Below are 24677 nucleotides of genomic sequence, written 5' to 3'. Positions count from 1 at the left end.
TTTGCTACATTTGATTTGCTAACATTTACTGAAGAATTTTTGTATCCATATTCATTAGTTAGGATGGCCTAGGATATTTTCCTCATAATTTTCTTGTGAAATGAGGAGTGTTTTCTTTTTTTCAATACACTGGAATATTCTGTATAAAAATGGATATATGTTCCTGAAATGTTTGATAAAAGTTGCTGGTGAAACCATTTGGGCCTAATTTTTTCTTTATGAGATTTTAAGCTACCATTAGAAGTATGGTCTATAATTGGGGTCCCATACTCTGGAATCCTCTAGTAACTGAGCACTTCTACAATAGAGATAATGCATGGGCTAATGGATTTCCTCTTACCAAGACTGATCTGGCTACCACCGCTGCTGAGTGCTTATCCTGCAGAAAATAGAAGTCAGTGTAGAATCAAGACAGCAGCATTCCCCACAGAAATCCGCACAAACATGGTGGCTCACAGGAATAAATATTTACTCAGATATGAGTGTTCCTTCCCTGCCCACAAAGCTGCTGCTAGCATCACCATTCATGTTGTTAACTAACTCAAAAAGAGTCTGGAGGTTTTGGCTAGAAATAAATGACAAAAGGTCTTGGGTTTGCAAACTGGAAACTAGGCAAAAACCCAGAAATGTTCTGGAGGCGGGGGGAAGTTAAGAGCTTTTACAGTAAAAAGTGCATTCTTGAGAATAATCAGTCTTCCATTCTCAGCTCCAGGATTGGTCCAGGACAGTTATCAGTCAGGTGTCAGGTGCTCTGGAGGATGGTGCCAGGTCTGATCACATCCGGTGGTCTGGACAATGGATGTGAGGTGATCTGGACATATAAACATTCCCTAGTCCTTCAGGAGATAATCAGAGGGTTTTCTAGAAGTTTGATGTACATCCAGGCATTGATGCAGGACTGGAAACTTCAAAAGTTTAAGTTTCCAGGCTAGTTAAAACAAGAATAGAATTATCTCTTCATGCCTCAACCTATCTGATTTTAGTAATTTAGCAGCTTGACTAGAGTGACTCCATTGCATTTCTTCACTCTATTCCTCAGTGGACTTATCAGAATGCCTTATTTATTGCCATAAAACATTGAGTCCAAACAAATAACTCGCCTTACAACAGTATACCACAATGGTACAGCAATGAGCTCACACCCAGAGAAGATTCTGTTTTTACCATGTATTCATCACTCAGAATCAGCTAGCTTTATAGCATAAAGCCATAGCCTGCTAAAGAACTATTTTTAGCCTCAGCTGGGGTTCTTACCTACAGGATGCAGTGTATGCCAGAATGGACCAGTCTGAGAACCGCGAGGTGGCAGTTCATGGACTTTTAACATGGGACTTTTAACCTTACCATGATTATATCTAATAACCCATTTAGGGAATTTTTGCTGTCAGCTTTGGGCAAATATATATTTCTTATAAAGCACAATATCACATTGATTATTAAGATTTGCTGCTACATAGTAGAGCATAAAGAACAATGTGAATAGCCTAGGAGAGTCCCTGGGGGCACTTCTTAATACTCCCTTGCCCAATAGAATTGGCATACGAAAAATACATCATTTCTCTTAAAAACAGGACCATCAAGAAGCTTCTGCTTACATACTTTTGGCCAGAATTGGTCCTATGGCCACAACTGGCTTCGAGGAAGGCTGGAAAATTGCATATATTTTTTTAAATTTCAGGTTGTTATGTGCTCCCCTAAAATGTCTATTACAATATAGAAAAAAGAAATAATAAATATTGAGACCATTAACGGTAGAAGAGCATGAAGGGGTGGGTTAGAAGAAAGTAACAAATCAAAACAAAATTTATATCACTTTCCCTAGGAAGTGAACAAAATTTTGAGATAGAGGAATAGAAGATAAGAGAGATTCATGGGGAAAATAAAATGGACATGCAATTTCTTTATATAATACTCATAGCTCCATCTTCGTTAGACAGTTCCCTACCATGGGCCTTAATAAAGTTATCTTGTAAATTTTCTTTCTCCTATCATTTCCCTCTCCTCTGCCATCTAATAGTATCGTGTGTTTGTTTTTCTTTGTAATTTTATATACACTTAATTTTCTACAAATAGATTACCAGTTTAAAATGGTAATTTTTTGTCAGATATGACCTATGAGGCAATAAGGAAGCTTTCCATTTTCTCTTCTCCTTCTGTGTTTTTCCCCCCTTAGAAATGCAATTTCTATAATGTCACAGTATATATCATTTACATATTATTCTGTCATCCTTACCTCCCACTTTGTTTTTTATCTTAGATCTACAGTTCATTATAGTCACTGTTATTTGACAATCTTTTTGCCAACGTTTCTACGATCATTTCTTGGTTGGATGAAGTTTATTCTCTAAGTTCCTCAGGAAGGATTCATGGGATTGGTCTTCCCTGAATTCTTTTATATACAAAATTGTTTATCTTCATTCTTCATTCTTAAAGGACTGTATGGCTGCACAGTAAAGCTAACATATTATGGCTCACACTTCTTTCCAGGGCTCTTTTGTTGGTGTATGTCTACTCTTTTCTGACATGAAACATTCTTCTGAGAAGGCTGATATTTTTTTGAAGTGACTCCGTCTTTTTGTGTGGCTGCTAATGGATTCTCTATCTTTACAGTCCAACATACATATTGGGTTACATCTCAGTGTTGATTATTAAGTGTTACATTTCCCAGACACATGGTAGGCTCCTATGATATATAGATTCTATATGTTCTATTGGATTATAATTTTAAATATTTACAGTGTTCAGTTGTTCTAATATTTTCTTTCTAAACATATTGTGAAATGAGAAAAAGGCACACCAAATTTTGCTAGAATGGTTTTGGTTACAGCAATGTACTGAAGCTGGCTTATACTGGCTCACAAGAGCCACCTGTTAAATTCCCAGGGATGTTAGGAGCCTGTTGATGTCACGTAGGTAGCTTGAAATTTGACACGATGGGACTTTTACCATAAAATCGGTTCTAAGGTTAATAGTCCAATTCATATTACCCTTTGTTAATTTAAGCAGATTTTTGAGCACTTTATAAAAAGAAATTCATACAGTCATATAGTTTATTGCTGTTCCAAGTGTGGACAAAGATGTTCTTTTCACAGGATATAGCAACAACTCTGAAGCTAGTTATCTTACAAGGGTCTATTGTTAGAAATAATGCTTTTGTGATTCGGAGTAGTCATTCTTTTTCTGAAACTGCAGAGACAGAAGGAATATTTTAACTCTATCAACTTTTCTTAGATTGAGGTCTTCCTGTCAAGGAGAAAGCATCAGAATATACAGATGTTTCCTGGCCCTGGAAGCCAGACAGAGCAGAAGATTGTTGGAAATGGCTGGCTCAGCTGCCCTTGGATCGACCCCAAACACGATGTCTCTTTCCAGGCCTGAAAACCGACGAACAGTGTCCAGCAAGATGCGACTGGCCGAAATAGATGTATCATTGTTCTGAGACATTCTTCTCTTCTTCATTGCTTTTTGAAAGTTATAGTAATATTTTGTCACTTCCTGTGTTTTGCTAAAAAGCACAGCAATATCTTCAGGGGAATAACCACTCCTCAAGAAAAACTGGCACTTCTCTGCTACATAGGTCATTATCTCTGTCATTTTCAAGCACTTAATCTCACAGCTGCCTGGTACACCCTGAGCCCATTCAGCTTCATGGAGTATCTCCAGGGACCCAGGGGGAATGTTAGGTGGCGGCATTTCTTTGATCTTCTGCGTTATCTCCTGTAGGTAATTGGCTATTGGATCTGCATTGCGGACCACTCTGTTGAGCTCTTCTCTTGAATTCTGGTCTGAGATTTCGGGGAGGCCACTGTCATAATCCGTGTGATGGTCTGAAAGTAGTCCAGAAAGATCCAGAGAATTCCTGGGCAACCCTTTCTTCTTTGAGTAATGGTTTTTGCTCTCTCATACCAGTTCCCATCTTCCATGCGGAAATTCTGAGCTTCATCGATGATAATGTGTTGAATCTTTTCGACATTAAGATTAGCCATGAAGGTTTTCCGGGTCACTGCACGGCAGATATTTTTATTACTGTAAAAATGAAAAATGACACACTTAGGTTCTCTCCAAGTAAATAAAGGAGGAAAATTACTCTATCATACTCCTATGAGCATAGGACTGTTGTTACAGATCATTTTACCATCCATCTCTCAAAGAGCATGGTGATTTGGGTGGAAGGGGATATGGAGTGAATTCAGACTGAACCTCACTTGGTGACAATGAAATCCAACTGCTTACCCAATAAAGTCCTTCAGAGGCTGGTTCTCACAAATGTAGAGAATTTCATTTTCTTTACATCCAAAGTTATTCTTGATCTTCTTTATGATCATCATGGCCATGATTGTTTTCCCTGAGCCAGGTAAGCCATGGATAAACAATTCTCTGTTCTTGCGGAGGTTTTTTGAAAGGATCTCATACTGTTGGACTGTAAGCAGATTTAAAATCTCACAGCCGAGCCGGTCACTCAGGAAAGACCTGAAGCTGAGCAAGACAATCACAAGGGACTGCAGCAAGGCTTCCATTTGCTGGATGTCTGCAAGGTAATAGGACTTGGGGTAATCAATTAGAGACCCTGAACCTTCAAAGGACTCTGTTTTGCTCTCAGGACTCAGATGGAGGACCCTGGTCATGACGCACAGCTTCCCGGCGTAGCCCCCCGTGTTCACCAGCTTTTGCTTCAAAGTAAAGGCAGTACGGGTGCAGTACAACTGCCCATCTGCATTCTCCTCCCTGAGAATGGTGTAGAGCATGGGGGGGCTGTTCTGTGTTACCAGCAGAGCATCACAGATGACTCCCTGCTTCTCTTGCAAGTTTAGGTCCACAGCCCAGCTTCTAGAAAGGATCAAAAGTCCCCGAGAGAAAAGATGTATTTGCTTATTTATTAATTCCTCCAGACCCTCATGCTCTGAGGACAGCTCCTTCCAAAGGGATTCAGGAGTACATAGCAAACCTTCCAATGGCACTAGATATGGAAAGAATTATGAATTTGAGGTCAATATATTTATTTTTATAATTAATTTTAATTAATAAAATTATTTATTATACTTATACTTAATTATAATTAATCTCATGATATATTACAGATTTTTGTATATATATTTTTAGAGATAATAAGTATTTTATTAAAAATTTATATTGAATGGAAAATTCCTTAAAAAATACAATTTATCAAAATAGGAACAAGGAACAAATTTGAATAGTGATATAACTGTTAAAGAAATTAATCCATAATTTAAAGCCTTCCCACAAAGAAAACCCTAGGCCCAGGTGGCTCCAAGGGTAATTTATAGCAAATATTTAAGGAAGAAATAATCCAAATAACTTCAATGAATTCTTCCAGAAGACAGAAAAAGAATATATACTCTTACATCATATGGAATAGCCATTTTAATTAGCATTGTCACCTTATTAAGTTTAAAATATATTCTCATTTTCCCAAATCCATGTATCTTGTGAATAGACCAAATAGATGGTTTAAATGGGATATAACCAGAATAATCGCCCCTGGATTTTTCAAGTCTTCAATGGTGGCACTAATACCTGTGTAGTCTCTTTACCTCCTTCCTCAAGATGTGGTATTGACTTTATATTTTGGGGGAGAGGTGCTGAGATTTTTTGACTATGCCTTTTCTTACTTTATGGATTGGGGAGTCAAAGCAGGATTCTGCCAGTTGATAAATACATCTATTCCAATGACACACTCAAGAACTGGATGAATAATCACAGCACATCTGTGATTACTTCCAAAGGCAAACTTGGGCAAAACCTTGTAAGCCTCTCTCCACTGGTGGATTAGAGTAAGTAGTCTTCTGGGTCCCAGAGGATTTGTATATATTCTTTCGTAAATATTATCTTACGATAAAGGAAAAGAAGGCTGGAAAGTCTGGCACACTTCATCTAAACCTTTGTGCTTATTATATTTATGACCTTGGGAAATTTATTAGTTTCTCTAAGACTCTGTTCTTTCATCTGTAAAACAAACAAACAAACAAACAAACAAACAAACAAACACATTAAAAATAGCACATTTCCCATGGTGAGGAATAAATGAAATAGCATAAGATATCTGGTTCATTGTAGCTGCTTGGGACCTGTTAGTTCTGTTTCCCTTCCTACTCTCAAAGTATTTGAATCTCAGAATTTCCCCAAACAGGCTCTATTGATGGAGACAGAAGCCCTCTCAGGAAGAATGTGCTCATTAAATATTTGTGGAGGCAGTGGGGCCATGTTAAATCTTTTATTAGCAGAGAATCCCCTGTGGCTGTGGTCCTAAACTGGGAGACCCTGATGTTAGGCTCTGAGCTACCTATCTCTTCTGAAGTAGAACTCTAGCATCACTCACATACAAATCAATGGGAGACTGCAGGCATCATAAGAGCCTCCCTTTTGCCACAAGGGAGCAAGGAATGATTATGCGACATGAGAATAAATTCGCTCTGTAGGGTGTTAAACTTATTTCAATGATCATATGTTCCAAAGGAGGGAGGGTGATGAAGAGATTGTTTTCATCCTGATGTGGTGATGTCAGATCACAAACCAGAATTAAGATTTATAGTGGTAATTTTAAATGAAATTACCCATATCTCATTGGTAATTGTTTACTGTTCATTGTTGCTGGTGCTTTCTCACTTGTACTAGGTGTTCATACAACTTGATTATGCCTGCAACCTGGGTGATAGCAAATGGGAGATGGTTTTCATTATGGGATACATCCAGATTTTAGAGATGTTAAAAGGTGGAAGAAACACATATCATAGAATAGTATAAAGGTATGTTTAAAATACAACTTTAGAAACCAAAGGAAGTATAAAATTAAAAAAAATAAAAACCTCATTTGTTGATTGTACTAGGGAGTTTACACAATTGTGTATGACAGATATATTTTTTAACAAAAAGTAAAAGTCCAGGACCGGATGGCTTCACCAGTGAATTCTACCAAACATTCAAAGAAGATTTAATATCTATTCTCCTCAAATTCTTCCAAAAAATTGAAGAGGAGGCAATACTTCTCCAACTCATTTTATGAGGCCAGTATTATCCTGATACCAAAACCTGGTAAAGATAACACACACACAGAAAAAACTACAGACCAATCTCTCTCATGAACTCAGATGCAAAAATCCTAAATAAGATACGAGCAAACCAAATACAGCAACATGTTAAAAAGATTATACACCATGATCAAGTGGGCTTCATCCCAGAGGCACAGGGATGGTTCAACATAATGCAAATCGATTAATGTGATACACCACATAAACAAATTAAAAAATAAGAATCATATGATCATATCAATACATGCAGAAAAATCCTTCAACAAGATACAACATCCATTTATGGTCAAAACACTTAAAAAAATTGGTATAGAAGGAAAGTACCTGAACATAATAAAGGCTATATATAACAAACCTTCAGCCAACATTACAATTAATGGTGAAAAACTAAAAACCTTCCCTCTAGATAAGGAACAGGGTAAGGCTGTCCACTATTGCCACTGTTATTCAATATAACATTGCAGGTCCTAGTGAGTGCAATCAGGCAAGAGAAAGATAGAAAAAAGGCATCCAAATAGGAAATAAAGAAGTCAAACTGTCACTATTTGTGGATGACGATTCTCTATATAGAAAACCCTAAAGACTGCACAAGAACACTACTAGAAACAATAAGCAAATATAGTAAATTTTCTGGATACAAAATCAATGTTCAAAAATCCATAGCGTTCCTATACTCTAATAATGAAGTGTCAGAAAAAGAAGTGGAAAAAATAATTCCTTTTGCAATTGCAACAAAAGGAATAAAATACCTAGGAATAAATCTAATGAAACAAGTGAAGGACTTATATAATGAAAACTATAAGACCCTGTTAAAAGAAATCAAAGAAGATACAAAGAAATGGAAAGATATTCCGTGTTCCTGGATTGGAAGAATCAGTATAGTTAAAATGACCTTATTACTTAAAGCATTATACAGATTTAATGCAATCTCCATCAAAATCCCATTGGCATTTTTTAAAGAAATGGAACAAAAAATCATCAGATTTGTATGGAAGCACAAAAGACCCCAAATTGCCAAAGCCATCCTGAGATAAAAGAATGAGGCTGGAGGTATTACTCTGCCCGACTTCAAATTATACTACAAAGCAACAGTAATTAAAACAGCATGGTATTGGCAGAAAAATGGATACACAGACCAGTGGAACAGAATCGAGAGTCCAGAAATAAACCCATATTTATATGGGCAAATAATTTTTGACAAAAAAACCAAAAACATACAGTGGAGTAAGGAAAGCCTCTTCAATAAATGGTGCTGGGGAAACTGGAAAGCCACCTGCAAAAGAATGAAACTAGACTGTTGTCTATCACCACACACCAAAATTAACTCAAAATGGATTAAGGACCTGAATATAAGACCTGAAACAATAAAATGCCTAGAAAAAAACATAGGAACTAAACTCAAAGACCTTGGACTTAAAGAGGATTTTATGGATTTGTCCTCAAATGCAAGGGAAGCAAAAGCTAAAATAAATGAATGGGACTACATCAAACTAAAAAGCTTCTACTCAGCAAAAGAAATTGTCAATAAGGTAAAGAAACAACCATCCAAATGGGAATATATATTTGCAAGTAACACCTCCAATAAGGGCCTAATAATCAAAATATACAAAGAACTCATATGACTCAATAACAACAAAAAAACAAACGATTCAATAAAAAAATGGGCAGAGGACCTGAAAAGACACTTCTCCCTAGAGGACATACAAATGGACAACAAATATTTGAAAAGATGCTCAACATCACTAGCTATTAGGGTAATGCAAATCAAAACCACAATGAGATACCACCTCACACCTGTTAGAATAGCTATAATCAACAGGACAAGTAATAACAAATGTTGGAGAGGATGCAGAGAAAAAGGAACACTTATATACTGCTGGTGGGACTGCAAATAGGTACAGTCACTATGGAAAACATTATGGAGGTTCCTCAAAAAACTAAGAATTGATCTACCATATGATCCAGCAATCCCTCTTCTGGGTATTTACTCCAAAGACTTGAAAACCCATATCCGAAAAGATATTTGCACACCGATGTTTATAGCAGCATTCCTCACAGTGGCTAAGACATGGAGGCAACCGAAGTGTCCTATGATAGATGATTGGCTAAGGAAGCTGTTGTGTGTGTATACACACACACACACACACACACACTATACACACACACAATGGAATATTTCAGCCATAAGAAGAGATGAAATACTGCCATTTGCGACAACATGGATGGACCTCGAGATAATCATGCTAAGTGAAATAAGCCAGACAGAAAAAGTTGAAAATTACATGATATCATTTATATGTGGCATATAAACCTAAAAGCGACAAATGAACAGGACAAACAAACAGAGACTCATGGACATGGACTATAGACTAGTGGTTAGCACAGGGTAGTGGGTGGGGAGAGGTGGGAGATAGACAGGGTAAAGGGGGTCAAATATGTGGTGACAGAAAGAAATCTAACTATGGGAGGTGAACACACAGTGTAAATATATATATGCCTTACTGTTAAAGTATACAGCTGAAACTCATTGAATTTTATTAACCAATGTTGCCATAAAAAATAAATAAATAAAATTAAAATATATATATATATATATTTTTTTTATGCAGTCACATATATTAATCTTTATTTTCATGGTTTCTGGATCTTGAATCTTGATTTTTCTAATCTTCATGCCAAAGTTATAAAAGCATTTACCTATGTTTTCTTCTAAAACACTTAGGGCTTTAATATTTTGTTTTAAATTCTTGATCTATTTAGAGTTTATGTTGGTACATGGCATAAAGTGTGACTCCATCTTTTTATCTTTTTTTGAATCCATCTTTTTAAACATAAATTGTTACCAAGTTATCCCAATGTCTCTTTATCGAAACATCCACTTTACTCCACTTTCTTGAGCAGTCAATTCCATCATAAACTAAATTCTGTTTGCATCTCTTTCAAACCTTCTATTTTGTACCTTTGGTCTAATTATACGCTACTACAACTTTTTTTTATTAGAAGCTTTATAATGATTTGATATCTGGATAGCCCCTCTTGTTTACTCTTCCTTTTCAGGTTATTTCCTGGCTCTTCTTGCTTATTTACTTTTCCACTGGAACTTTACAATAAGATTGTCTAGATTAATCTTTTTATTGCTATCTCACTACATTTATAAAATAACAGAATTGACAATTTTATGATGTCATCTCTTCAAGAGTATCATGTGTTTCCATTTGATTCAGGTATTCATCCGTGTCCTTCAATATTGTTTTTTCTCTTTCTCAGAGAGGTTTATCCTAGATATTTTAACTTTTTGTTGCTATTGAAAAGTATTTTCTTTCATTGTTATATTAGGATATTGAATTCTGCATATTAATTTTTACATGTTTCTTATGGTATCTAATGTAATTATTTTCATTCTGAATTATTTTGTTTATAGTAGTTTTTCATTGATTCTCTTGAATTCTCCAGATATATAGTCCTATCTTCTTTAATTTTTATCCCTCTAATTTTTTTCTCTTATCTAATTTTATTGGCTAACTAATAATTTCACCAAAGGTGTAGTAGTGCACATGTTTGTTTTGTTCCTGAATTTAATAGAATGTCTCTGATATCTCCTAAGTAACATGATGATCTTTGGGGGAAATAGATAGATATAGATATAAATATAATGTTAAAGAAGTATCTATTGGTTCCTATTTTTTTTTAAATCAAGAATGTGTGTTGTTTTTTCAAATGCTTTTTCAATGTATTAGACAATCATCATATATTTTTGCATAGATATGTAGAAATGGTGAATTGTAACAATACTCTCTTATTGTTGATTTCTCTTTTTATTCCTGGGGTTCTATCTTTGCATCCTCATTCATAAGTAAAATAAGTTTGAGTTTTTCCTTTTTTTGTACTCTCTGTCAAGTTTTGCAGTTACTGTTACTCCTGCTTAAAAAAATAACTTGGTAATTTTCATTCTTTTTCTATGGCTCTGGAACAATTTAAATAGTGTTGGAAATATCTATTCTTCATGTTTGGTACAATTCCTGGAAAACTGATTTTTATATAAGAATAGATTGTTGCTCTATGAGCATACAGTCTGGTATTGTGTTTTAGTTATTTATTCTATGCTAATAAGATGTACTAAAATGGAGCTTACTGAGTTTAGAAAACAATTACCAATGCTTATGCTTATTCTTTTATTTAATACTACTTATTGTAGATAATTTTTAAAATATAAATTTGATATGTAAATAAAAATAAAGGCCTCAGTTAGGTAAGGGAAAAAAATAAATCTTAAATTGGACAGTCATTATCTATTAATGGTCCTTGATAGATATTTACATATTTACAGGACACTTATGAATCAGATTCTAGTGCCCGATAAGCCATTGATTTACTGCATAGACTTGAGCAAGAGGTTATTCTCTCTCTAGAAGTCTAGAACGAGGACATCCATGGACTCCTAGAAAAAGCCTAACAAGTTCTGGAGAGGGGGATGAGAGCAGAAACTAGGCACTATCCTTGGTTCTGAATCATTATTTTATGCTGTTTCTCCTAAATCCAAAACGGGTTCAAAACTGATCTTCATTTTATTTGTTTTGTGTTACATCTTCATATAAATCTTTCTTCTTTTTTATATTCATAACAGCCACTCCTCTGGAAAATCTGGCAGAGATGTGCAACTTTTTGCTCTTGGCGCAATGTATGCCTCTGATAAAAGATTTCCAATCTGGATGAATGTCAGAATCATGTAAGTAAGCTGGATAAAAATGCACACTATGAGGTGCTATCCCCAGATATTCTAATTTATTAAGTCTAGGGTGGGGAACCGGGTACATTGTACTTTTAAAAATAACCAGAAATACTGATGATCGGTGCAATTTGAGAACTGTAAGACCAAATGGTCTTTAAGAGCAATGTTCCTGAATTTTTATATGTGGTACTGCCTCCAACAGGGGGTGTCAACAAGGGTTCATTTGTAAATTACTCATCACCAATATAATTGTACCATTTTCACTTTGTACACACAGGTTTGCAGAGCATATTTTCAGGATTTTAAAAAAACGAGCATATCTCCCTGTATCCTAGCATAGAAACTGGCTGATGTCAAGTAGGCAAACCATAGTTACTACCTGAAAATAAATGTTGCTGGAGAGTCTTCTTATGTTCCAGGCCTTTCTTGGAGTACACTGGTCTAGTAAGGGGAGGTCTGCTAGACAGACTCAGCTGAGATTCAAAGTCTTCGCAAAAGCTTTGAAGATCTTAAGAAAGAAAGAAAACTCATGTTATTCTGACATGTTAGTTCATCTTTTCACCACTGAAAGAAGGCTTCCACTTGGAAGAGACATTATTTGGAAGTTTGAAGGTATTTCCCATTCAATACAATTCTTCACTCTCTATATCTAGGTAGCATTTTGTTTGTATTTCTTTTATGGTATGTAGCATAGCTGTTTAGTAAACATATCTGTACATATAGCTCATTTCTATGGTGTAAATATTCCCACCATGGACAATTTCAAGCTGCCAATGTGATGTCACCAAATGAAGAGTTGGGAAGAAATGCATAGTAGCACAGCATTTTATAGTGTTTCCACCATATAGATACAATAGATGTAAGTAACCTCGTAAGCAAAGACAGTGTTAAAATGTAGTAAATAATCAGCAAGAGGTTTCTATTTATTGCATTTATTTTTTATATAATTTTATTGTAAGTTTATATGACTCAATTTTTAATAATGACTGTGTTTAGCAGCTGGCTCACAAAATTCTCGAAAATGTAATAACGAGCCAATAAGAGCTAGGTACTGCAAGGTACCCATTCCCCCCAAATTTTCTTTTCATCTTCTGATGTGAAAAAAATTGCCTATTATAAGACACTGATTGGGGCTTCTAATTACCCAACAAAATTTTATTATATATAGAAAGCAGGATACTTGGAGATTCAAAAACCACAGAGTTGAGTGGGTGTGGGAATTTCAAAGTCACAGGAAACAAAGGAAAACCTGTTTTAATACGAAGGTGCTAAAGAGGTAGAAAGATGCGGAGGGAGGTACTCTCCTCCTCTTACCTGGATCTGTGTCCATCATCATGCCTATCCACTCCTCAGTTGTCAGGCTGCAGATGTTCTCGCCCTTCACCATCCATGATTTGGGAACTTCTGAGAACACTGCACAACAGGATGGCTGCACTCTGATCACACAAACATAGCCGTACAGCTTTCCGTTGGCTACAACATCCAAGCTTTTGAATGTGAAATTTATCTGGCACTGGGATTGGCAAAAACAGACATGAGGTAATTTGCGGATTGCGTCTTCTGTTTTCTTTTGCAAAAGGTCAATGTTAACATTTTCTTTAGCACATCCCAGAACTTTCTTACTCTTATCATCCACTCCAATAAAAAGATAGCCTTCCCCAGTGTTTGCAAACGCAGAGATGTACTTTGGAATCATGTCCGTTACATACCCTTGGATGTGTTTTGTAGAGAACTGTTTAAACTCTACCTGTTGAGACTCAGGAAAAGGCAGGATTTCACCATATTCAAGCTGGTCTTTTTGGAAAATTAGGTCAGCAGGATTTAAGTTATGAAGTTGCCGATGTTCAACCTTGCGAACTTTACAAGAAGGTTCTTCCTCAAAGGTTTTCGCGTTACTTTTCTTGGTTTTCAGGAAATTAAATGCCTCTCTTGAATCCATGAGAATCGCAGAGGTGCCGGATCTAAGATATAATGAAGAACTCAGGCTGCAAATGCGGGGATTGGTGGAACCGTCTTCGGAGAAAGGGCCACTGTTCCAAGATCTAACAAAAATGTAAAAACACCTTCCTTGCCGCTTAGTCTCAAAGAAAGCCTGCAAATCTAAAGACTGAATAAGGATTCTCAAAGAGTCTTCTAAATCCAGTCCCATCTCCACAAGATGCTCATCGTTGTTTGCCATTGCCATCCGAATCACTCCTCCTCCTGAGTTTAATAAAGCACATGCAGCCTGTGTAATTTTCTTTGCCTCTTGCTCTCTCTGAGTTTTCTGCAGCTTCTTTCTGTTTCCTTCACCGAGAGTTATTCGTCCTACGTTGATGACTAAGTCTGGGTAGGATAATTCTACCACCAAAGATGAATTATGGTTTTCCATGTTCATTCTGTAACAGAAACCATGAAAACTCGTATCTCACGTTGATTAAGATTACATAGTACATTATTTAAAAATACATTAACTTATTGTAAAATATTTTTGAGTCCCTACTAAATGCAGGGATTAGAGATTAAGTGGTAGATCAAGAATGAGCATAGCCTTGCCTCTCAGAGCTAATCATCTAAAAGGAAACGTGGTTAAATAAAACAGTTGCAGTAGGGAGGGTTTTGCAGTAATCTGTGAGATGATGATGCCCTGAGCCACAGTAGTGGCTGTGGGGATGAAGAGAATTTGAGCATATCTGAGAGATAGGAAATAAAATTAACGTGGATCTGAACTGACCAGATAGGAATCAGGAAAAAGATTAAAATTTAGTAACTGGGTTTTTGGCTTCAGTGACTGGGTGGTTAGTGGTACCACTTATTGGCAATAGAGCAATGATTATTGAAGGTAGGTGATTGATAAATGAGGATTCACTATCTTAGTCGTCTTTCCACTTTTGTGCATATTTGAAGTTTCCATACGATATTTTTAATTGACTTCTATTAAAGTTTGGTAAGTTTTAAATTATTCATAACATAAAAACTAAAATTTTTACCTCCAAAAAAAGTTAAAAGGAGAGTAGGGAGTATAAATTTAGATCATTAGTAAGAAAGTGATTGAACTTTGGACTGCATGCATTCTTAGGATAGGGTGGGAAATGAAGATGACCAGGGCAGGGGGTGGACCTGATAAATGGGGAAAAAGAAGTATCAATGGATTCTACATCTTTATGATGTCAAAGAACCTGAATTTGGAAGTGGCTGAGCAAACCAATAAAACTCAACAGTACCATGGTGAAGAGAGGGCTCTTAAAATGCTTAGGATTGTGTTGCCACCTGCACAGTCATTTTTCTCTTTTGCTTCACTATAGGCTGAAGAATGTGATCAAAACATTTCATTCTGATTTATTAATTCAGGAAACATCCAATTCGTGTTTACTGTGGGCACACTAAGTGCTGTGAGAGACACAAAGAATCTGTCTGCTGGAGATATATGGTTTAAGTCACATGAAATTACCATGATATGGCTTAAGCAGTACGTGGAGAAAGATCCATAGCCCTAAATGCCTATATTTGTAAAAGAGAAAAAGTGTTTTCTTCAAAATTTAAAGAATTTAGAAAAAACTAGATCACAAAGGAACACAAACTAACAAGAATAAATGTAAGGGCGGAAGGAAAATTACAAAGCAATTATTTGATTAACAAGATTGAGTTTTGTTTTGCCTGTTTGTTTTTTGCATTTTAGACAAGCCACTAGCATCTTTATTATTTAAAAGCTCTGAACAAACAAAAGAGTGGCTGATGCCGGTGTGACAAGGAAACATACAGAGCCATGTTAATTTTATTTCTGAGCAGTAAATTATTTGAAAGGCCAAGTCATTCACAATCTCACTCATCTGTCTGATATGTTCCTTGTGATAAAATTTACATTTATAACTATCTCATTCTATATTTTATGACCTTTAAAAGTCTCCTCAGATTATTTATACAAAGTGCCATTTGAGAGACATCTGAACGTCAAAGTTTTAATATTTATTCATGTGGACATTTTCCTCAAGTATTGCATGTTAATTCATTTCCTTGGATAAATATTTTCATATTGGCAACTCCTTTCTAAAGCTAATAAGTCTGGATTATTTTGTTTGGCATTGAAATCTTGAGAGCTCCTAATCTTTTATTTTCATTTTAAGACCTTAAAAAAAAAAAAAAAAAGGGAACTCTGGTAGATTTCTTTCTTTAAAATAAGATTTTGTTCCACTGAAATTTGAAAACATAAATGGTTTTAAAAAATAGGCAGAAAAGCAAATTAGTTTAACAAAAAATTGAGAACTCAGATAAATCAATTACAGAGTTTTTAAAACATCAGGACAGTTATCAAAGGGAATTTTAGAAAGTACCTGGCTCCATTGGGTTTACTGGAGAACTTTTTAAACTTCAAAATAATATTTCTACATTATTAAATATACATTGTTTGACACATGAAAAAATATGGCATGCTACAAAATTCCATCTTATCTTTGTTTTATATATTTCATGAATGACATTAAAAGGACAAACAGCTCAGTATCTAACAAGTTTTGGACACTTGCTAGAACTGGCTCTGCTATCAGCTAAAATATACAACCTATAGGTCTTTGAGCCCCTGCCAGAGTTAGCCCTGGCTATTAGCCAAAACAACCCTACAAATGCAAGCAGATCCTAACAGCCCCTCTAATTTTTTTCTTTATCTCAAGCTTAAATTCACAGACCTGGGAAAAGATACCAAGACAAGCAAGCCTCAAGTTAATCAATCACATTCCAGGTGCCTTGCTTCAGATAATATCAAAGAAATTCAAGCTTCTGCTACCTTTGAACAGCTGTTTACAAACACCAGCTGCCTTACCCTCTATAACCCAATAAAAGCTCAAGCCCCTTCCTCTTCCAGTCCAGCGTTACTCTTAATGTTTGGCCCCTTTCCTTGCTTGGAAAGTGAATAAACCTTTTACTTTACTTCTTGACTTTGTGAATTCTTTCACACCCCGTGGTACAGGCACCCTAACAAACATGATAATCCTTTCATCCACTTCTCCCTTATCTCTTATGGTCTTAATAATATTAGAGGTTTTTACAAATTGTAAGCATCAAATAAACAATTTTGCATTCTGTTTTTATCATTAACAGTTCTATAAACCTTTGAGGTTGTTATATATATGTTTCAGAGGCAACATTATTTATCAAATAGATACATATCGATTAATTGGACATTTCTCAATTGTTAAACATTTGGATTGTCCCAATTCTTAATAATGCTGCACTTACTCAACAAATATTTAGTGGACATCTATTATTTGCCTGCATTGTGCTAAATTCACAGAAGTGTGAACAAATGTGGTCCCTGCTCTTGAGGAGCTGTTTAGAGAAGGTAGATATTAAATAAATGACTACTACAGATAAAGGTTCAGAATGCCAGGGATGCTTAGAATGGAACCAGTGTTCTTATCTGGCAGTTGGAAGGGAGATGAATTCACAGGCGGCTTTCAGGAAAAGTAAAATTTTGAGTTAAGATATGAAGAATGTAAATGAAGTGGAGTTAAAATTAGGTGAAGAAGGGTGGTAAAAAACTTTCCAGAAAGAAGTAGGAAGGAGTATGTCAAATTCAAAGGACTGACTGAAGCACAGAGATGGAGGGACAGAGAGGTAGGAGGTGAGGCTGGAAAAGGGATCAGGAACCAGATTGTACATTGTCTGGTGGTCCCTTTAAGGATTTGGGACTTTATCCTGAGACTAATGGAAAGCCATTGTAGGATTTTAAGCAGGAAAACACAGCAATAGATGTACAGTTTTTACAAAGTTCTTTTTGGCTGCAGCATGGAGAAGTTTGGAGGAAGCTAGAGTAATTATGGAAAAGACCTTTTGGGATGCTATTTCAGTAGTTCAAATAATAGTCCAAATAAGAAAAGATGATGTGGACTAAGGTAGTGACAGTAGAGATGAAGAGGAGAGTGTTGAAAGATATTTAGAAATAATAAATTTAAGGACCTGGTAATTGATGGGAACTCACATCCATTATTTGAATTGTTTTTCTTCTCCCCTAACCCAAATGGATGGGAACCAAAATTAGCCTACTTACCAGGAGTTGTTTGAGACTGCTTCTCACCCTAGATTAAAACAGGTAGCATCCACACAAAAAACCTGTACACAGATGTTTATAGCACTTTATTCATAATAGCCCAAACTTGGAAGCAGCCAAGATGTTATTTAGTAGGTGAATGGATAAACTGTGGTATATCCATGCAATGGTATATCATTCGACGCTAAAAAGACATGAGCTGTCAAGTCAGAAAAGACATGGAGGAAACTTAAATGCATTATGCCAAGTGAAAGAAGCCAACTTGAAAAGGCTACAATTCTAACTATGTGATATTCTGGAAAAGATAAAACTATGGAGACAGTAAAAAGATCAGTGATTGCCAGGGGTTGGGGGGAGGGAGAAATGAATAGCTGGAGCACAGAGGAGTTTTAGGACAGTGAAAATCATGGATACATGTCATTATATATTTGTTCGAACTCATAGATGTACGACACCAAGAATGAACTGTAATGTAAACTGTGGACTTTGGATGATTATAATATTTTGATGTAGGTTCATCAATTGTAACAAATGTACCTCTGGTGGGGGATATTGTTAGTGGGAGAGGCTATGTATGTGGTGGGTGGGGCAAGGGGAATTCTTTGCATCTTCCTCTCAGTTGTGCTGTGAATCTAAAACTGCTCTAAAATATAGTATACTTAAAAGAAAAGAAAAGAAAAAAAAAAGCTAAGCCAAACAATGAAAGAGAGATATAAGATCCAAATTTGGGGAGAGAACCAAGGTCTATGCCAAAACTTGAGTGGCCATAGGCAGAAATTCCTATCAAGAGCTGGGATCAAAAATTTTGATGTAAGAAGACCAAGTAAGTCAAGTCCAGATAAAAATTGGGAGGATGCTAGGAAGGGTTATGCTTGTGCCTTTCCTTATAGGCTGAAATAGCTTCTTTATTGAGCGAGGCACTGCACCAAAAATTTTACATACATTATCTCATTGCCTCATCACAACAAATACTATTATCTTCTTTTTACCAAGGAGGAAACAGGCTAGACAACATGCTCAGAATCACATGGATGATGTTTTGCAGTCAGTGATATCAGACTTTAAAGTCTAGTGCTTCTTATCAAAACCTAAATTCTTAATAATCATGCAAACTAGTTTCCTGAATTATTAGGCCTCCCACTCCTGGGAGGGGTCAGAGGGCAGGAAAGTTTTCAGAACTTTTTGATAGTATAACTATTCTAGCATAATCTCCTTGGTATTGATTATAGCATTCATTTTGTAAAACATATGACAACAACCCCACCCAAAATACAGGTCAATTTCTAAGAATAGGTAGGCAAAAGTCATATATAAAATGTTGCCAGAGAAAACACCTCAACACATTAAAAACATTTTTAGACCCAGGAAAGAGAAGCGGTTCTTAAACAAGACAGAAAAATTACAAACCATAATGGAAACAGAGGTTACCTAGATGAAAATTTAAACATTTCCATATGACAAAAGATACACAAAAAACTCTTAAAACTCGACAAAACAACCCACCCAATTTTTAAAATAGGCAATACATCTGAACACCTCACCAAAGATACAGATGGCAAAAAAATATATGAAAAGATGTTCCACATTACATCATCAGGAAATTGCAAATTAATACAGTGAGATACCACTACATATCTATTAAAATAGTAAAAATCAAAACACAATTTGAAAAATGGTACAGCCACTTTAAAAGAGAGTTCAGCAGTTTCTTACAAAATTAAACATATTGTGACCACATGATCCATTAATTGTGCTCCTTGGTGTTTACACAAATTAGTTGAATACTGACGTCCACACAAAAACCTGTACATGAATGTTTCTAGTAGTACCTTTATTCATAATTGCCCAAACTTGGAAGCAACCAAGATGTTGTTCAACAGATGAATGGATGTGTTCAAGGAGACAAGTACAGTCATTTTAGCACTGTTCATAAACCAAATTTTGGAATAGCCTGTCCATCAACAAGGAATGGGGAAACAAAATGTGGTCATATTTATTAAAAGGAATTGTATGAAATACTGTAAGAGAATAAACTAAAATACACACACACGCACACACAAATATTAAAAACTCAAGGTGCAGATTCATACCACTTAAATAAGTTAAGCACGTACACACAACAAAGGTACATATTATTTCTGGAAATGTGTATGTAAAACTGTGTGCTAACAATACTATAAAGACATACAATAAACTCAGAATCCTGGTTGCCTCTGAGAAAAGGAGAGAAAAATCAAACTGGAGATGGGAGGCAGAGAACTTCAAATTTATCTACAATATTTTATTTACTAAATTTAAAAAAAGACGTGAAGTAACTATGGCAAAATACCAACAGTTGTCCATTTGAGGTAATGGGGTAACAAAAGAAGTGTTTGCCATATTATTTTTGTGCTTACTTAATTCTGTTATTAAACACACACGCACACACCATACAAACCAAATTGGGTTGGTCCCAGAATATCAGACTGTACAAGAAACACCATGAAGCAAAACATTACATTTGCAATTAATAAAGTCCAAATTATCTCAATGAATACAAAATTTGATATTTACAAAGTATTCTAGGGAAGCATTAAGAACATAACAGGAAGATGTTTCAGCATTGGAAAGCATTGCGGTAACACTACGCGGAGTTCCTCTCGCGCTGGGGCTCTCCCACACTCTCCCTCTCCCTCCCCGCCCGTCAAGCCTCACGCTTGCGCACTTCCATCCTGTCAGCCCTGTGCCTGCGCTTCTCGCCTCTTCCACCGGCCGCACAGCGTCCGACCTCAGCAACGTTCCAGCCGAGCCCCGCCCCCGAGGCTCCTGCAGGACAACAGAGGCACCACAGGAGAAGCTTGGGGTACCGGGGCCAGAGCCTGTGTATGTCTGCATGAGAGTGTGTGCTGGTTTGGAAATGCGGCGTAAGGAATGGCCGGGGGTAAGAGGAGCAGTGCCTTTGCATGTGGGCCCAAGAGGAAGAATGGAATAGGGAAGTAGGGTGAGAAAGTTACAGTCCAGAAAGAAACAACAGACACTGGACCTAGGAGACCCGCATCTCGAACCTGGCTCTGCCCCCAGGTATTACACTATCTTGCATTTTCACAGATGAAGACTTAAGCCAGAGAAGTTATGGCCTGCTTGGAATGTGTTCCCCCCGCCCACCTCAGTGCTGTAATTATGGTCTCCAATAGTTTTGTTGTTCATATACATACAGAAATAATTCATTTAACTTGGATCTAAAAAGTCATCTTACACTTATGGCTGAATAAAAACATCTGTTGTAAAAATGTGTCTGCCAAGCGATGTCTAGAGAAAATGTCCAGAATATATATATAGGTGTTGCCTTGTTGTAGCCACCAGCCCCCGATAGACACACGGACCACCAGAAACCAGTGAGTTATAGGAAACACACTCTATTCAGCCAGCTGGGTCTGCCAGGGGTACGCAGACCCCAAATTAAGCAGCCCCAAAATGTAGATGTACAGGGTTTTTAAGCTCTAAACCCCATTCCTCATTCTGTCTGAACACAAAAGTCTATTTTTCTTCTATTTACTGTCAACCCACAGGTAGGTTGTGCAAGCGGGGGTACAAAAGCAGAAAGCTTATTATTAGAATGTTATGTTCCCATGGGCGATAGCCAAGCAGTAATTTTCCAGCCAGCACAGCCTGTTTCTAGCAAAATAAATATGTTGTTACAGATGATTGCTTTCCTATTATAGAGTGGCAAATATTTCTCAACTAGTAACCTGCTGAAGTATTCAGTTATTCATTTGTGCCCCCCATCACCAAAAGGATTCAAAGAAGCAACATAAATTGGGCAAGTTCACTTTCCAGTGCTTCTAATGTTGGTAAACAAAATAACCACATGTAATCTGGAAAATCAAACTGGGTCAGAGCTTCCCAGTCAATATATCTTAAGTTTCTCCTGAAAACGAAAGTACATATTATGAAAAACTGACAAAGAATCCGAATAGTCATTCCTTCCCGCCAAAACTCTGGCTCCTCCCTGTCCCATTTGAAAGTTCCTCAGAACGTTTGATCAGAACACTCCATAACCCTTTACACCTGGGGTCTCTAACACCCCCTGCACAGCAGTGGGGGAGCTAGCAAATCTTCACCTGTATTTTCAGCAGCTCCACAGCACTAGCATCACCGTCTCAGCTCCACCTGATCAGGCATTAGATTCTCATAGGATCACCAGTCCCTGGTGCCAAAAAGGTTGGTGACCGCTGCTACACCACTGTCTACATCATATACCTCAGCCAGGTTGTCTGGTCTGGAATTCCGCATCCTGCGTCCCTGGCCTGAGAAAGAAGGTGAGTCCATCTACAGATTAGTTCTCACTGTCTATTTCACTTATTTAAGAAAAGCGTGGTTGTGTCCACCTCAGCCTCTCTTGCCTAAATATATAGGCAAGATATATCTAGAAGGTTTATAACCATAATGTATTTTCATCTTAGAGATTTTTTAAATCTCTTTTTGAGACCATCCTTTCTGTTGAACAGGCACAGCGTGGGTCTTTCCAGACAGTCTGTACTTACCTTGGAAATTAGAAGATTCTTCAGCATAGGGTGCTAGTGAAAACTGGAGTTCTGACCTGTTCGTGTGTCTGCCACTTGACTGAGGACGATGGTCACTTTCAGATGGAAGAAATGAAATCTCAGCCCCCTGGAGAAAAGCAAGCCCAAGAGGAATGGATTTCTCTGAAAGATGAACTTAGACTGTTCCCTTTTTAAAGTTGGTTTCTCTGAAAGCTGAGATCTTTTAGGTTTCGATTTCTCAGAAGACTAAATTAGAATGCTCTTGCCTCTTAATGCCTGCCTTTCTGGCCTCAAGAAAGAAAAAAGCTGTTTCTTGTCTATCAATAAAAATTTGCCATTTTAATAAAATAAAAAGCTAGTTAGTTCTGGCTTGACTCTAAAGGAACTGTGTATCACAAGGAGCACTTTAAACTTCTTGGTGAACAAGGCTACAGTAAAGCCTGTTTGGATACATACCAAACTATTATTAAAGACTTAATAATAGTTTCTTGAAAAGTGTCCAGTGGCGAGTGGAACTGTAAAGAAGATGGAGAGGGTGAAATTGTTATTCTGAACAATAAGCCTGAGTTAAAGAAATATGGAATGAAGTTAAGAAAAAGAAAACAATGCTAGAGCCAGGTAGAGAAGCAGTACATCTCATTGACTTTCTCAGTTTTTCTTGTAACCTCTAAAATCCCAACAGTTATAGCTGAAATTTCTGCTCAGTTTCCTGTTTTTGAGTTGACGGCTCATGCTGTTGTTATTGTTGTTCCTTCTACTTAGCACTTTGACCTGCGGCTTCCCTCCACAGCCCACACAAATCACACTTCCTTTGAGCTTTTGCTCGGTTTCTTGTACGGTTTCTTTCTGGTGTCCGTCCTTATAGACTGCAAGAATTATTACACTATGGATTTAGTAATCATTTCTAACAATGAGAAAAGGTGTTGTGCACTAGGGGAAATTGAGTTTGAGATGTCATGAACCAGTGTTTTGTGCCGGTCTCAGCCTGTCAATAATCAATGTTGTTCGAACCAGTCCTTGTGATTCTTATTATTATTGCAAAACGTCCTTCCACAATAACCATCAGTAACTTTGAAAAACGTAAAGTTATTACTTACAGGACCTGGAAATTACACATCACACTTGCAAATACACAGCGAGGTTGCGGGTGGAGAGAAAGCGCCCTGGCCTGGGGTTTCGCTTTTCCTGGGCTTGAGGGTGGAGCCCAGGATTTCATGGTCTCGTGATTGGTGAATTTAAAACACAGAGCGGGAAAGAAAGAAAAAAAAAACAAAAAACGTAAGAGCGAGAGTTTAAAATTCAGGAAGGAAAGCGGCCCAAATGGTCAGTTATGAAACCAATCAAGATCTCTAAAACAAAGGAGCCTCAGTGAAGGGAGGTGGCCTGGCTATTTGAGATAGTCGTCTTTGAAGTAGATGCCTCTTTGAAGTGGATGCCTGGCAGTCAAAGCTTAAGTCAGTCACTTACATTACAAAAAGAAAAAAACAACCATTACAACCTCGTTCTTAATCTTAGCTGGACCTTTCAGCAGACCTTTTTTTAAAAATGCAGGTTCTAGGGCTCCTTCCCAAACATGCAAAATCAAACAACGAATCTATATTTTTAAGATCCCTGGGTGATTCAATGGTTAGCCAGGTTCAGGAATTGCTGGACGACCATTTACTGTCTCCTATTATCACAATCTCTAGGCCCACTATTCATGGTAGACTGTCACAGAAATTACTTGTATTACAGACTACTGCACGAATCCAATTTATACCAAATCTGTTTCCAATATGGCCAGCATTATCACTCCGTGACCTTACCTACATGTGTCAAACAGAGTGGGTAATTATCTGATTGCAGAAAAGTATTACAACCTACAAATTACCCCCAGAGACATAGCATTTTTTGAAAAATCATACTTAAAAAGTGTCCAGCGAGAAAAACCCAGTAGGGTCCAGAGGATGTCTTAATAACCATGTTCACAGAGGATTAAGTATTGTGTCAAACCCTGTGCTAAGCATTTCATGGTAACTTGGTTATGCCTAGGAAGAAACTAAGCCTAAGAAAAGTCAAGAAACAATGTTGATAAAGTAACTTCTCCCAATCACTGAGTCTTTGATCATATACCAGGCACGGAGAACTTATTTTAGTAACTACTGGTTGTTGACACTTCGGTTTGTGCCAAGCACAGGAAACAAAGCATTTAAGCTTTACAACAACTGAAGGATATAATATTATTTTCATTTTACATAAGAAAGATCAGTTAACTTGCCCAAATCACATCTGGGCCTGTATTTGAACCTTGTCACATTTGACTCTGAAACCCACACTAGTACATGAGTGCCTCAAAGCTCAGGGGTACCCCAAAGCTT

General features: G+C 36.9%; 1 protein-coding gene and 1 long non-coding RNA gene across 2 annotated transcripts in view; one reads left to right on the top strand and one right to left on the bottom strand.

Moving 5' to 3' along the window:
- Positions 1–1799: 1799 nt before the first annotated feature.
- SLFN11 (schlafen family member 11) lies at positions 1800–23565 on the bottom strand. Its single transcript, XM_039885951.1, is given in 6 exon segments — positions 1800–3824; positions 3827–4026; positions 4234–4957; positions 12155–12283; positions 13090–14153; positions 23418–23565. Coding segments are annotated over 6 exon segments (2814 nt in total). The 5' UTR covers positions 23537–23565; the 3' UTR covers positions 1800–3246.
- LOC120620895 (uncharacterized) overlaps positions 21725–24677 on the top strand; it is a 10871-nt gene continuing 7918 nt past the window's right edge. The window contains exon 1 of the long non-coding RNA XR_005658023.1: positions 21725–22095. This is a non-coding gene — a long non-coding RNA (uncharacterized LOC120620895). The remainder of the gene's footprint in view (positions 22096–24677) is intronic.

This window comes from Pteropus medius, unplaced genomic scaffold (assembly GCF_902729225.1).
Source record: "Pteropus medius unplaced genomic scaffold, Ma_sr-lr_union100, whole genome shotgun sequence".
Lineage (NCBI taxonomy): Eukaryota > Metazoa > Chordata > Mammalia > Chiroptera > Pteropodidae > Pteropus > Pteropus medius.
Note: the sequence above shows the minus strand (reverse complement) of the source record. Positions and strands in the feature narration are given on the sequence as shown.